The 16,372-nt window shown below is 45.3% G+C and overlaps 2 protein-coding genes across 3 annotated transcripts in view; both read right to left on the bottom strand.

Moving 5' to 3' along the window:
* The window catches only part of tnni4a (troponin I4a), a 67,079-nt gene extending 53,707 nt beyond the window's left edge, over positions 1-13,372 (bottom strand). The window contains exon 1 of the mRNA XM_018747285.2: positions 13,343-13,372. The gene's annotated coding sequence lies outside the window, so the exon portion shown is untranslated. The remainder of the gene's footprint in view (positions 1-13,342) is intronic.
* immp2l (inner mitochondrial membrane peptidase subunit 2) overlaps positions 4,143-16,372 on the bottom strand; it is a 150,566-nt gene continuing 138,336 nt past the window's right edge. For both annotated transcript variants that reach the window (XM_018747283.2, XM_018747282.2), the window contains exons 5-6: positions 13,343-13,445; positions 4,143-4,506 (exon numbers count right to left, since the gene is read on the bottom strand). In XM_018747283.2, the coding sequence (XP_018602799.2) occupies positions 4,369-4,506; positions 13,343-13,445 (241 nt within the window). In that variant the 3' untranslated portion in view covers positions 4,143-4,368. The remainder of the gene's footprint in view (positions 4,507-13,342; positions 13,446-16,372) is intronic.

The raw sequence follows: 16,372 nt of genomic DNA, 5'->3' as shown, positions 1-16,372 counted from the left end.
TAAAAATTACTCGGCTGTATAAATGGGTAAATGAGTAGCTTGGCATACAAACCCAATGGTGCAACTCGCCTTGAAGAAAGGGGTCGTATAAACGTAAATAAAAAAGCATTGCGGGGGGGAAGGGTGTGGTTAACCTTGTGTGAACCATCTCTGCAGTGTGCGCTTACGGTGCCTGGACCCAAACAGCAGGATGAGGGACCACTTCCTCAACTGGCATGGTTGCGTTTTAAAAACAGGTCGAAGAATTTTCTCGTCTCTAAAGCAAACGCGCAAACTGACATGTGACATAAGCTGCGCTCCCGTGTCGAGCTGGCAGGCTGTCAGCTCTGCCTGTCAGTGGTGTTTTATGTTTGTGGGAAGCGAAATAAACTTAAGTGCATACCTCATTTTCACATTACTTTAATAAGATTACGCCGTTCGTTTCAAGGAGTCAGAAACGAAAGTTAAGGTCACGCTGTAGATGTGGATGAACTTAATTCTTAAATCTGCTGCTCCTTTTTGGGAATATTTGGACTCTGCCATGAAGTCACCATATTGCCACACATCTCTTCTCAATAACGTACCGAATATACGGCTGCGAGCGTACGACTACATGCAGGAGAGGTCCGTTAGATGTTGTATTGATCTTTTATGTGAAGCGAACATTGTGCCTTCAAGCAGGCGCCGGAATGGAAGCGCTCCTCTCTGAGTAACGGATGCCACCTGTCATTTGGGTGCTGCTGAAAAGGGAGATGATGCATGATGACCAGAACTCCTCTGTGCAGGGAGAGGTGCCATTTTTCATGGAGTGCAATTTAAAAACAATTAGCCTTAACATTTCCTGTCTTAAAAACACAGGCAATCAATTGACAGAAATACATAAACTAAATAATTATATATTAGTAAACATTTATACAGTATGTGACATGGCAAAGGCCAAAATACAGTTAAATAGAACTATATCATTTAAGCAGAATTACATAAACTATAAATGCACAAATATGTACATGTGGAATAATGTGTGTGTGTTTGTGTATATAAATTGGTGAGAGTTTTATGTTTAAATATATTTGCAGTGGGTGCAGCGGTGCAGCAGGTTTGGCCTGTGCCTGCTCTCTGGTCTGGGGTTCGAGTCCCACTTGGGGTGCCTTGCGATGGACTGGCATCCTGTCCTGGGTGCGTCCCCTCCCCCTCCAGCCTTGCACCCTGTGCTGCCGGGCTAGGCTCCGTCTCACCGCGACCCTGCTCGGGACAAGCAGCTTGAGCCAATGCGTGTGTGTGTGTGTGTGTGTGTGTGTGTGTGTGTGTGTATTCGCGGGTCCTATTCTGTGAGATCTACAGTACATTTATATTTCGTTGATGCTTTTCTCCAAAACAGCTTACAATGTTAAGGTACCTACAACTATTTACTCATTTGTACAGCTGCATCATTTTTATTGGAGCAATTTTAGTTAAGAACCTTGCTCAAGTGTACTACTAATTTTGATGAAATTACACATTTTATACATTAAAGATATGTAGCAAAGTCACAAAATGATGAAGAAAAAGGAAACATTTATGGTAAACGGGCATTTGGACATGGCCACCTCTTGGGTTATTGGCCACACCTGATGCACTCCTCTTCATTGTAGTATTTCATTGAATAAGAGGACAGCAGTTGCACTGAGGAGCTAATGTTGGTCCTCCCAAGTGCTGTCTCATCCTAGAACGTCTTATCTTCTAGTTCTTTATACTAAGGTGTTATAATGTATGTTTTAGGTCTTTATTTGCAAATATTTCATGTATAATGGGGGGGCGCGGTAGTGCGGCGGGCTTGGCCGCGTCCTGCTTTCTGATGGGTCTAGGGTTTGAGTCCTGCTTGGGGTGCCTTGCGGTGGACTGGTGTCCCGTCCTGGGTGTGTCCCCTCCCCCTCCAGCCTTGTGCCCTGTGTTGCCATGTTAGGCTCCGGTTCGCCGCGACCCCACTTGAGACAAGCAGTTTCAGCCAGTGTGTGTATTTCATGAATATTTGTGGTAATTTCCTCTATACCTGTGAGCAATAGGCGTGTGAGCTGCACTACCTGAGCAGGGCCATTATTATTGGTAGGTAATGCAGGTTTGGCTAAATATGAGTTTTACTGAAAATAATTACGAGCACAGTCACAAAAATGAAGTGAACATTATATTCCAGAAATGGGATGGAAATGGAAAGGGTGCCGTTCCTAACCGTGCATGGGGTTAACCCAATAATGACTGTTCTCCTCATTTGGCTGCACTGCCACTTGCGATGAGTGTGCACAAATGCGGAGTGCAGTTCTTGGCTGGCAAATTGTGACAGATCTCTGTAATAAAAACCGGCTTTAATAGCGTGCCAAGCTGTCAAAGTCAGACGACAATACACAGCCTTGAATGTAGACTTGTACAAAGAGGTTTACCTCTGAAGTGTGTTCTCTGTGTTGTGAGGTCCAGGAGCGCAGTTTGTGCGCTACGATGCAGTGATCCCTTCTCCGGCTTTTCGAACCCACAGCACTAACAGCGTACGCCAAAGCCAGGTGGACATTATTTCCTGGATTACCGGAATCTTTCACTGTTTCACACCGCAACCGTTTAACACTGCAGACTTCAGTCACTTTCCACTGAAGTCCTCAACTTCTGGAAAAGATCTGATGGTGATGGATGACGACCACCTGTCCTCAGCTTGTCCTTGTCCTCTGAAGGGGTGAGCTCGTCATCGCGCTGTTTCCGTTAGCCTGCATGCTGGGAACACGGTGCCAGTTTCTCAAGCAAAGTGGAGTGCAGTAAATAATTGAGAGACACACAGTTTTATTGCTTTATCAGAGGGATCAGAGGATGGCTTGCATTCAGCATTACCATATGGCTCTGTACCGATGTTGTGAGAACTGGACTGTTCCTGATGTGCTCATCGATCAGTATTTTCCCGTCCTTTTTTTTCCCCTTCCAAAAATATGGCATTTCAGCTTTGTGTTGTTTCCACTCTAGTGAGACTCTCGCAGACCTTTCCATCTCGCCTGTGTATCACAGCTCATATAGCGTGCTGCCCTCCTTTATTGACAACCATCCTCCAGTGGTCAACTAAACGGTCTTTGTGAAAACACACAAGGCGTAGTAGAGATACACATTTTCCCTTCACTGTAATTCATGTTTTTAATTTTCAGAGTGCTTCCTCTGACCCCAGTTTTAAAATGGTTATATATGACCTCTAGAGAAAAAGAGTCTCTGAAAAGTCCCATAAATAGTCTCTGGAAAAAAGTTTAAAGGCACTCTACAAATTAATAATATGTTCCACTGTAAATTATCAAGGGAATAGTTTAAAATGATGATGTTACTAGTTAAATTTATTTGGTGGACAGCATGGTGGTGATGGTGCCTCACCTCTCCTGAGCTGTAGGTTCGGATACATGTTTGAATCCAGCGCGGTGTGTGTGTGTGTGTGGAGTTGGCAGATTGTCCCTTTGTGTGTGTGGCTTTTCATTCAGTGCTGATTTTCCTCCTGCACTGGGAACGTGGATTTTGATATTTTGACCATGGGTGTATGGATGGATTTATTCGTTATTTTACTGGTTATGAATTTCTTGCTCTTCTGTTAGATCCTACCCATCACTTCTTTTCCTCAATCTTTTCTGCATTTAGCTGTGCCGTTTACTGCACTCTGCAAGCCTTTACACACTGCACATGTTCTAAACAATGATGCCAGTTCAGGGAATTGATGACGTGAGTGACTTAGTGATGCAAAACGCTGCAAACTCTTACTTGCACCCAACTGTGGCTGGTGCACTTGGTGTCACACTGGGCTCTGATGGGTGGGGGAGTGCTAGAGATTCAGGTCCTGGCGGGGGGCTGCAGGGCGGGGTGGTGAGTAACAGGGAGAGGACAGAGGTGTGTGGAAGCCTGGGAGAGGAAGTTTGCTAAAGCAGGCACTGGGATGAATCCTCTCCTGTAGCACTGCCTGTCTTCTGACTCTACAGAAAGAGGATGACATGAAATGTCCCTCATGAGAATGTGAAAGAAAGAGGAACGCTTCATTAAAGGGAAAAAAAAAATTGTTTGATGCCTGCAAACATATTGTGCTGTGGTGTTGCTTCTGTTTTAGTATTGATTTTCAGCAAAAGCCCTTCAAATGGAGTAGTAAAATCAAAGGTTATGAAACGAAAGAATCTGACCACTTTTTATGAGTAAGGATCTATTACTTTTACTGAATACAAAGTAATTGTGTACAGGGCAGTTGAGAAGAACGAATGAGTGACCTTTTATTGTTATTACAATGTTAAAACACTGACTGACACCATTCGTTTTCCACACGCTTTCATGTGATCATTCAGTTACTGCGAGCTAACACATCCATGTTCACCGCACGGTGTCACCTGGAGCCTTCTAGATATGCCCTGTTCATTAGTCCTGATCATCTGACCCCTCGTTCACGTTCAGTAGCGGCATGCGCTCGGCCGGGACCGAGGGTTCGATCCGCTGCCAGCGGCTAGGGGGCCAGATGATGTGTGAAGCTCGGCCATGGATGAGTCCCAGGGAGACCTGCGGGAGAGATGTGTTCCAGCAGAGAGACCACTGATAAACCACAAGCGCTGTCTGTGAACTGCAGTGATTGCTGGGCTTGGTGGGTAGTTTGTGTCCAGTTTTTCACATGGGTAACAGTTTTACTTCTTGTCGGTCACGATACCTGGTCACATTGGAGAGGACCTACTGAGAGGAGCACATCTCCATCACCTTAAAAGTTTACACTGAGGTCTACACATGCTTGGCCTGCGCTGCTCTGCTGTAGTAAAGTAAGGAATGTCTTTGCAGTGTGTGAAGAAGCTGAATGAGTGCAGCACAAAGACTCACGGACAGGTATGTGGTTGAGAAGGAAGCTGGAGATACTCCCCCAAACGCCTGAATAATGGCGTCATGTTCTTTCATGTCATATCGCTTTAAAGCAGAGGTGCTCCTCGGAGACGCTCTGAGCACTTTGAATTTGTTTTATTCACAGCGCAAGCCTCTCCAAAGCCAAGCCCTTTTTTACTTTCATCTAGTTGACACCTCTACCGGTTTTATCTCACTTGATAGGGCATCGTGGCCTCGTTCATTTTGTGTTTGGGAGCTTCTGTGCTGAGGGGACAAGAGGCATGTTGGCATGCAGAGTAAACAAACAAAGTGGTGCAAACGCGAGCTCCACCCTTGAGATGTCACGGCGCCTTGTTGTTTATGGACCTATCAAGTGCCATCCGGCAGGTGACACATTGCAAGGAGGCACGCGCACTCTCGGGGCAGACTGCAAACTGATGGATGTGTTTAAGTGACACCTGCACACCCACACACTATAGAATTCACAATTGAGGCAAAGCCGATTTTGAGAGGGTAGGGGTAGGACCCTCTGCGGTGGACATGGCAATGTCCTTGAAAGAGTACAGACTTTCACATCCCTCCGGAGGTGAGTTAAACAGAGTGCAGCCATCGAGGCTCACGCCAGCGATATAATTTTACCTGTGCATCTGTCTTAGCCATCAGCTTGACTGGGTTATAAAGAATGAATTTCAAACTGGGTGAAGAGTACCTGTAAAGGAGTTCTTCAGAGAACCGTATGTTTCCAACAGCTTAGCAAACACGTCTTTGCTTTCACCACTGCTGAATTAGGATTTCACGAGCTTCTTCATAGCTGCACAGAGCAGGACCACTATGCACTCTTACAGTTTGGACCGTGCTGCTTTGAGTACTGTGTGTGTGCCAAGTGTACGAAACATAATGGCTACGAAAAGGCTGAACAAGTGCAGGGAGACAGATTCAGTATTATAGAGTGATTCAGGGAACCTGCCCCATTATTATGTGTTTTGATATCTGATGTTAATTGAAGTAACTGTGTCCATTTCAATGGTATTTGGTGGCACTCTAGTGTAAATGGGTGCAACATAATGGCAGTTTCGTCTCTGATTTCACAATTCACCTTACCAAGGGTTTTTTTCGGAAACCAATGACTGTTTCAAGGCAGAGGAAGACCATCTGTGGACAGTACAATCAGGTGACAGCTGGGGTGGATAAATGCAAGGGAAAAAAAGGGAAAATTTGAGAATACTAATTATTAGCACTCCATTATACTTTGACATTTTCTTTCTTACTGTAACGACCCGCGTTACTGTCAGTTGGAGTGGGGAATGCGTTTACTGTAAATAGTTGAATTGTGGGTAAATTGTAAATAACATGTTCAACCACTGGGGGAAATGATGGGGTGACCATGTTTGCCAGTGGGAGAGAGGAGAGCCTGGGAATGCTAAGCAGGCTGGGAAGGTTGGCTTGAGGCGCAGGTCCTTGAGGAAACGGGATCCTCAGACCGAGAGCATTATTCCCCCGTGTGCTGGTGTTCTAATGAAACGTTCATTATGAACGCTGCCTCTGCGTCCTTCTTCACCCCATCCAAACACAGAGCGCCATGCGCCATAATACAGTAAACTTTTCATACCAGTTACTGGCCTAGTTAAAGAGGAAGTAAAGTTGTCACCTGAGACATCTGTGTGCTGAGAATCAAGAGTCTGTCTGATGTAGAGATGTCATGCAATTAGAGTCCAACCTATACAGTATATTCCATGATAGTATGTTAACTAATTCTAAACTACAGTAGTTTTAATCTTCACATGAAGGTAACCTGTAGTTGAAGGACACTGAAAATCGTGGTCAAGCCAACAGTCCAAAAGTGAAAGGTGACTAAAGCTGTTATACTATGGTCTTAAGTGCACATTGCATTTGAATTAGTGTGTCTAACCCTATGGTTTGAATACGAAAATCTGGTTAATTTGAGTAGATGTGAGAAATCTGGGCAACACTTCTATGGTATTAACTAGACAGAAAAAAAGAAAAAGAAAAGCAACCCACAAGTGCTCTACATTATTCATTTAGACGATGCCTTCCTTTGGGGCTCTTACAATGTGAAGCTATTACTTAGTTATTTACCCACTTACGCAGGTCAATAATTATTACTGCAGTAACTCCTATATATAATGTGGGTAAATACCTTGTTCATGGGTACTACGGCAGGAAGTCACATGTAAACGTGGCTCCTTTTGAGTTCAAGGTAGCAACTGTAACCACTATGCCACCTGCTGCACCATCTCTGAACATTGTTTTAGAAGAACAGGGTTGAAGGTTTGTTGATTTGCACCTGAAACTTCAACCAAACGGCAACAAAATTAGCTTCCAGCAAATGTACTCAAACTTTTAACTGTTGCTGTACTTGAGCTCTTAGTCACTTACATGCAGTGCAGGAACACATTCTAAAATGGCACATTCTAACGACAACGTGCACCACATTTTTTTAAAGTTTGGCTTTAATTGACATTCCACAGAGCTGCGAGCAGCACGTTCACATGTGTGCGCAAACACGCAACTTTCTTCTATAGAAGGGTGTGTTTAGGTAGCTCCCACTGTGTCCCTGCAGCAGGTGTGAACTGTTGGATGCTCAGCAGATGACATGTTGCATATGTGACCTCCAGCATTCGCAATGTTCCAGTGTGGGGACAAAAGAAACTCATCTGCTTTGCCTGACTAGTAATTAGCCTTTGCTTTGGCCGTCCAGTCCATCTCATCACCAAGAGGACGGACATGTCCACCGTCCCCCGTTTCTGTCACTCTAAGTGCCAGTATAATCTTTTGTACAGAGAGAATAGGGAATACAGGGAAATAAAGGGAAATTATTACCCGCAGAGCCACTTTTACAGGTATGTTTTCCCCGTCAGGTTTACGGGTTTCGCTCCTGGGCTATAAGGAAGGCAAGGCACGTGTGTCGATACTGCGAGGCCCCGTCTGCTCTGTCCTAGCAAGCGGAAGCAGGAGATTTGCTGGGCCATTGATCCCTGATCAATACAGAATAGGAAGGCAGCCCAGCTGTGTACAATAAGCCGACACTGAGTGCATTTGCTCTTCTGTGTTTTTAAGTGCATGCTGTCTGTTTATTTTCAGGCTTTGCGCTGCTGTTGTGTCCCCCGCTCGTGTGGCCTGGTACTGTGCAAGCTCACTATCTGCATGCAGAAATTTGAGAAAAAGGCAATGAGACGGTGTAGTATGATAAACGGATATAGACACGCTGGACGACGAGTGATGGGTTCAGACCGACGCACTGCAACCCCTAGTGCCGGTGTCTTGATGGTATCACTGAAAGAGCAAAGGGGATCAGCAATTCTCCAGCCTGCCTGCCGAAAAATACAGACACTTGAGTAAAACAGCAGGTTTCATTCTGGTGGCCTCTCAGTTTCGTTGGATCAAATCAAACGGGACTCATTTTATCTTTTCATCGAATTTATATTAATCCGAATTTAATTTTAAACTTGAACGGGTATTAATCAGATTAATTTAGTCATGTTTAAATAACTCAGCACACAGTAATTTTATTTTGGTGTTCCAGATGCTGAGTAGGTACACTTCAATCCTAATTCACTAGTCCACACTAAAAGACAATCTAAATTAAAGTAATAATAATAATAATAATAATAATAAAAAACTCAGTAAAATGGAGGAGTTTAAATGTGTACAACTGGAAATGTTTACTACATATTTTGAATTAAACCATTTAAATCCCTGGGATTTACAGGCTCTGAAGCCATTTTCTGTACAACATGCAGTAAATACATGAGCTACCGACTGTAGATAAACAAGTGGGAATTCTCAGAATTGCGCTCTGCCCTACATGTTAAATAGGGCTTGTTGGAGAACATTTCCTTGAAGGCCCTGCTGGGGGGAACATAATCACAGCACTCAAGAATAAGGGTAGCTTACTGGGCACCAGGAAATGCTTCACTGTCTGAATTTCCAGTAAAAATACCTTTCGTAGGCTGTGTGTGAAAATATTTTATGCTGCTTTACTGAATTATGCTTAAAAAACAGGCCATCAAAGGCAATGAATAGAATGTATTTTTGCTCAAGGACACATACCTGCTTCTGTGCATCACATGCCACTGAGATTGTAATAACATCCAATAACTCGCTCAGATCTCACGCTAATCAGTTACACACCAGCGTCTGGTTTAAGAAGCCTTTCTGAAGAATATTTTGCAGGTAAATTATTCTAAAGCAAGGTAGCAAATTGAAATTTACAGATGGATGGATGGATGGATGGATCAGACTCATAGCAATTTGACTTTGGGAGGCGGAAATATTTTTTTTTTGGGGTAAGTATGTTCTGAAATGATCCTCAAACAGGGGTACCTTGGACAGCTGTATTAAATGCTAGCACAGTGCCCACAGGTCACCTTCCCCTCACATTCTGCCCTGTTACGTACTGTCAGGCAAAAGAAAACTGACCCCTGATGTGCCTTTCACATGGAATGGATGCATCTGCAGCTGTCATATAGACACATGGTGAAAACAGCTCATCTGTCTTCATTACGTGAGCGTGATTCCTCAGTGAAGGCTGCAACAAAACTACGTAGTGTGTCGATGGGCAGGACGAAAGCTGCTGATCGCTGACCTACATACATACACACAGACACACAGTGACTGTCTCTCGCTTTTAAATTCACCAAACCTGACGGGTCTTTTAGTAGCTACGTCTCACATACAGCTTTCAATTTCTGCGCTTCTCAGGGGAGTCCTGTGACTGTTTTGGATAATGGATGTGTTACAGTAATAGAAAGTGACCTGGAAGGCTGGCAGGAAGGCGCTTTTCCAAGACTAGTTATTTCACTCCTTGCAGAGAACATGATGGCTGTGGCACGGTGTGTGTCCTTCGGAAACACTCACACACACAGCTCGCCGGTCCAGGAGCAGCGGCAGTGATGACGGTTGGTCAAAATGCGACTAAATTTACGTTCTACAAATGACTGGTTCCAGAAAAAAGGAAAATAAAAAATTAGGTCGGACTTCACCGTTCACACGCTCACATCTTAAACAACAAAATAAGCCACAAGTGTTTTTCTTTTTTTAAAGGAAAAAAAAAAAAAAAGCAGAAGAACAGAACTGGGCCACAACTGCAGAGACCTAATATATATGTTTGGAAAAAGTAAAAACGTACGAGTGCATAATGCAACTCAGATAAAGGGTTGCAGTGGTCATATAGCTCTTAGAAGAGTGTATTTGTGTATTTGTCAACACCGTAACCATTTTTTCTACCTGCTACTACACAGAAATTCATGCATTTATTAAACCATTTTATCCCTTTTACTTTAACCATTTGCAAAACTCAGAATGGGTAACCTGCACTGATAAATTTTAAACTTGCTAACAGGAAAAGGAAACCGGAATTAATTAAAAATAAGAAAGCCCCAATGCCACTACGGAATTATCGAGGCACACGGGAGGATGGATGCCACTTAGTGAGTGCAGTCCCACACAGCTGTGTCCAACAGCTACTGGTGTGAACAGCTGGCGGAGTGCAGGAGCGCCGGAGTGGCAGAGCCCCAGAGACAGCGCCTCCTTTTCACGGCAGACTATCATGCCGCTTTGGGGTCACGTACAGTGACGGCAGGAGGGCGGCGGAGGCCTCGCATTAAACAGGGAGCATGGCGGTTGGCAGCCCTTCGCCCGTGTGGAGCCTCTGAACCCCCAGCTATTCCTGCGCTTTTTCAATCACTTCAACACAGGTTCTGGAAGTCTACCTACTTTGCAGTCTTTTTCATTGTTATACCAAAGTTGCGGTACGAGTACAGTATCTCCAGCTACACTGTAACAAATGCATGGGGTCTAGTGGTTTCAGTTGCCGCCTTTGGACGTGAAGGACCCGGGTTCGAGTCACACCTCCTGCTGTAGTACCCTTTAGCAAGGTACTTATCCTGAACTGACAGAGTAAAAACTACCCACTTGTATAAATAGGTAATTCCTAAGTTGCTTAACACTGTGTGCTGCTTTGGAGAAAAGTGTCAGATAAATAAGTGTAAATGCCATGTGAACTTTGGGCAACAGCAATAGAATGTAATTAATTGGAAACAGGAGAACAAGCCAAGATGTCTCCATGTCTCCGTGCAGAGCTGTTAGCAAGTGAGCTTCGTGGCAGACGGCATGCTCCAGGGTGTGTTTATTTCCAGCCACCGCTCCCAGAAACCCCCACGGGCCGAGAACTCCCCAGGCAGCCGCAGGATTTACTGCATGAGAGCAGAATCAGGGGCCTGCGGTACCCTGGAGGACCCACGGATCCGGGGGACAAACCCAATTTAGCAAGAGTGTCGCCGATGACATATTACACCTCCTTTATTCATCAGGGTCACGGCCTTAAATTCTAATGCAATGCTACCCAATACCTTACTCTTGGGTTTCATCACAAAAGGCCCAACTTTTGCACATTGCGCAATTATTTTTCAGCCGGTACACGCAAATGTTAAACAAACTGGGCACATGTATCGCCAAGCAATTCCTAGAGCGTGTTCCTAGAGCCTGCTGATTTATGTTCCAGCTAGGTGAAGGACGGTTTCCACCCAGCCCTGAACTCGGTGCAGACGCTGGGTTCGCCGAGGCGTCCTCCCGGCGACACAATATGAACGGCGGAAAATAATTACGACACCACTCTCAGTCACTGGCATTTCAGGAAAGCGTTTTAAATGTCAAGTGCAGAGTTAAAAGATTCAAATAAGAAATAGAATTTTCATCCTCTGGTGGCTTCCTGGGCTAACAGTTTTCGTCCTACTACAAAAGTAATTCATATGTGACTAATGAAAGCCGCGGCGGTCGCCTCACGGCTGGAATTAACCTCCTGAAAGCAAGGGCACCCTGCCACATGGGCCCTTCTGCTCGGGGTTTGCAACCAAACGCTTTAGTGTACTGTCGGGACACTCGGAAGGACATACTTCTCATTTTGGTAGTCATTAGTAGAGCTAATTCAACCTTTTTAAAATGTGACGATTCCTGACCGGACGCCGTCATTGTTACATTGTAGCACAGGTCATAAACAGGGACACCCGGGTGGAATAAAATGGCGGTCTAAAGAGAGTAGACAGAATTAGCTGAAGCTGAAAAACAGCTCATTCTGGGGTCTGATTCTGGCATTATATACTGCTTTAACAAGTGTTGGTAGTGGTTCGTACGATGCATCAAGGGCGTGATGGGAACATGACCACGACATGACCCTGACTTGTCGTTGAGGGATGATAAACGTTTTCTCTCTATGTGCAGACATCCTCTTGCCTGCACCTCCATCAGCATCCGGGAACAAAACTTCAAGTTCATTTACAGAATCTAACTTACTCCACTCCATCTTCATAGCGTGTTCCTAGGGTCATCAGCTGTGTTTTAAATGTAAGGCTGTTACACCCACGACATCAGATGGAACGAACGCACCGGCAGCGCATCAGGGGGATGAAGCAGAAAAGGGCTGCTCAGACACACCGAATCGTGGAATCTCACTTGAACAACCACCACCATCGCGACTACTCACCGTGCTCCTTGTCTCCGTGTTTCCAGTTGCCCTTTTCCCTGTTTCCTTGTTCCTCCCTTGCCCTTTCGGATGAGTTCTTCTGGCTCCCTGACCTTCGTTACCGTCTCTCGGATTCCGATTCTGGTTTGCCCCGGTTACGACGTTTGCTCTTCGGTTAGCTTTGCCTGCCCCTTTGGTTCTCATCATTCTAATAAACACCTGCTTCTGGGTCCAAGGACTCCGCTCCGTGTGTTCCAGTAAGGCAAAGGCCATTGCGGACACTTCAACACAGTCATTTTGGGAATTTGCAAGGACACACACTGACTGCAATGAGGTTCACTCAATCATGCAAGAACCTTGGACAAAAAGTCAGATTCGTCCCCATCTACTTTCTTGTTAAACCACAAGCCAAGTTCTTGTTTCGATGAAGTTATGGAACATAGGCTTACATACCTGGCATAAAATAATGGAAACCTTTGCCCTTATTTTGTGTGTATGTGGATGTATTTGCAACATGTCGGTGTGCTGCTTCTCTCTCTATCGCTGTTCCCCCATGCTGTTCATAACATTACAAAACCAGAGAGACCCTACTAAAGGACTGGATGGTGCTAGAAGGAGTTGGGCCCAGCTGGCCCACCATTCCCTTAAGACAACGTGTCACTACTCTGAGAGTGTATGCTTGTTTCGTATTAACTGGCAGCCAGTGTAGAAATTCCTCTCGTGGGGCTCCTAGGACAACGTGACTGGCAGGGAACTGATAAAGTGCTGGATAAGGGCCTCATCCTGTCAGTACATCTTGGCGGGGGGCATGTTAATGAAGAGGTTCGTTCCACACTGGTCCCCTCAGGACCCCTTGCTGTATCATGTCCAATGCCACACCACACTGCGGTGTTTTTCTGTTGACATCGTTATCGTCTCGGAGCAAATTGTTAGCGTATTGTGACATGGCGCACGGCCACGGTAAATGTACCGGCACTCCTCTCCCGTGGCTGTTCCACAGTTTCCGAGGGTGAAGTAAGGCACGTATGGTATAAGCGCGGTACTTACAGGTCCAAAAGTGTTGCTGTCCATGCTGTGGCCGTGGTGGTCGCCTTCAATCCAAAAGTGACCATCGGGCACCTTCACGTATCGGTTTTTATATCCTCGAGTCCTGGGGAGGGAGAGGGAAAAATGTGACAAGGATCTGAAGGACCAGTGTAGCCCTTTGACTTGCCCACAGAGAAGCCCTGCAGATACCCCCCGCGACCCTACTTCCAGTGCCTGAGCCTCCTGTCGTGCCTCTGGGAATGGCAGAGGATTAGAGTGAGCAGGAAGGCCAGGTGGATGGAGGCGCTCCAGCACTCGGGCTCAAAGCACGGTTGGAGTAGTAGCTGGGCTGTAGAAGAGGCCGACCGAAATCTTAGCTACTGATCTGTGATCAGCATGCCACCTGTGACTCTGGCACTCGCACAGACTTTGCTGTCATGATCTGTGATCGCCTCGTTATCCCTGTGATCAGTCAGCTAAGTTACGGCCCCAACCCCAGCGCTAAATATAGCCTCATTCTCTCATCAGCTCTCTGGTCTTCACCTGGCAGATGAGCAACGTGTCAACAAGCCTGCCGCTAGGGATATACCCTCACCCCATCACCGCAAAGAGGGGCACAGAACGCTCTGTATGCATTTGACTGAAGTGCAGGATTGCTCTGAAATGGCAGAAGGAGCAGGGTATGAAAGATGAGCTGGCAGGCTGGCCAGTGACGCTGTGCCCCCTGTCAGGTGCTGGAAATGATAACAGCAGCTAATGAAAGCGGGGCTTCGGCACCAGAGGTTTTCAAAGCAACTCTAATTTATGGAAAGGTCACATTCTGCCAGCTCAGCTGAACGCGTGGCACACTTAGCAGTGCGCTGCTTAATTACCGTTATTTTATTTATTTATATTTTTTACTGTATTTTTTTTTTTTTTTTTCCCTTTTTCTACCAAGCAGATGGCCCCATCCAGGGGGACTAGCACAGCTCAGGGTTTTTACACCAGATTCGGGTGTGCTCGTACACAAGGATAATGACTGAAGAGTGTTCAGGAGAGCACCGGGAGCACTCTGGGGGGGAACGATGGGCATCATCCCGGCTCCCGCAGGGCCTGCAAAATCCACACACAATCCAATGTAATGAAAGTGTTTGCCTTTCCATCAGTCTAGGTTCCTGCTCAGGGATTTGACAGCTAGTGCGTTTATCCCCGCCTTCTTGTTTGTGAGTTCTGTTGACTAGTACCCTAGCAGCTGAGTGGTGAACTTGGTTATCGCACTGGGGACTAGACCCGTTTTACGTCGGTCAGTATTCCATTCAGGTTGTTTCTTGAGTGTTTCTTCACCACTCGGTTGTTTTCAGTCTTGGACCGAGGGCTGATCAGAGCCGTCTTCGGGGATGGAACAGCGGGATCGGTGCTTGGCGAGGGCATCGGACAGTCCGCATGCGTCACCACAATGTGGTCAAAGCCGAACAGATTGGTGACGGCATCGCTAACATCATTGGATCGTGCTCATGTGACCTCTGCCGTGTTCAGGCAGCCGAGGCTATCACAGACCCTCCTGATGAAACATAGATTCTGCTTCAGAATTTCAGCCTGAGGGATGGTCTGTGGTCCTGGAGACATTTCATACGTCACTTCACAGCAGTATGCGCTTATCAACGAGCGCTTCCTCCCCCAGCAGCATCTTTTCATGTAAACTCCAAAGAAGCTGAGTGTTGCTGCCCCTAGCAACTTCAGCACCCTTGGCGACCGTTGTGCACGAAAAGGCCTCGGCACACACCAGTCAGCACAGGTACACGAAGGAGTCTCACCTCCCATGTTTTTGTGAACGCCTCGTTGTTCTTCACAATCGACCCTTAATTGCAGAAGTCACTACAAAAAAGCACCTACAACCACAGGTGGGACCCCTAGGGAGCAAGAGACACTACACTCACATTCAAATGGGTGCTCTTATGGTACAGACTGAGACTCTAAAATAAAAAAGAATGAGTGCAGTTTTAAAAAGGGACCCCATACTGTAGTTATAGACTATAGTTACTGTGTCTAAGCAGGTCCCAACAAGCTTTCACATATACAGCGCCTGCCATTTGCACCAGTGTAACTCCCTTTGTCCCAGAGGTGTTATACTTGTTTCATAGAGCATTACATTTACCTGACACTTTTCTCCAAAGTGACTTACAACTATTTATCCACTTTCACAGCTGGATAATTTATATTAGAGCAATTGAGGGTAAGTACCTTGCTCAAGGGTACTGCAGCCAGAGGTGGGAATCAAACCTACAATCTTTGGGTCCAAAGGCAGTAGCTGTAACCACTACGCTACCAGCTGTCCCTGAATAGGAATCATGGAGCTTGTTGCAGGCCACTGTTAAGCACTATATTTGTATAACAAAGAAGAAAATAATTAGTAGAGTGAATAAGCACTATTTGTAGCCACTGTCAATATTAAGGCTCAGTTCAGCCATACTCATTCAGTATTGTTCATTTGTTAGACCATATGTTTGACACTCCTGCAGTGCTGCTACCAAAAACTAAGACATTTTGTATTGATGAATTAAAAAACACATCTCAATCATAGCATGCCATCTTTGAAGTTTGTTTATGCATTGAAATGAACACCATTCAAATGAGTGTCACTGTGCTGGAAACCACCTTGTAACACCCTGCCTCCAGGAACTCATACTTTGTACCTTTATTGCCCATAACCCAGCAGTACAAACCTAAAACACAAGGAACAACTACAAAAATCTGTACAACAAAAGCAAATATAATTAAATTTTGTACAAATACTATTAAATTTGAACAGCAGTGTATCATGGGAGAGCCATCGCAGCTATAAGTATATTAACTGTTTGATATTCATAACAGAACATCTGTTCACAGAAGTAATTTGTGCTGAACATGGACATAACTCTTAATGCAAAGCCCATGAATCTGGGGTATGCGGAACATGTGTGGAAATATAATGTTATATATTTAAAATGTTAAATGTTATATCCTCATCAACAGTTACATGTTTGGTCCTCAACTTACCAAAAGGTTTCTGCTCTGACAGCCTTGTTGCAAGTA

This window comes from Scleropages formosus, chromosome 2 (assembly GCF_900964775.1).
Source record: "Scleropages formosus chromosome 2, fSclFor1.1, whole genome shotgun sequence".
Taxonomy (NCBI): domain Eukaryota; kingdom Metazoa; phylum Chordata; class Actinopteri; order Osteoglossiformes; family Osteoglossidae; genus Scleropages; species Scleropages formosus.
This window is presented reverse-complemented; position numbering and strand designations above follow the sequence as displayed.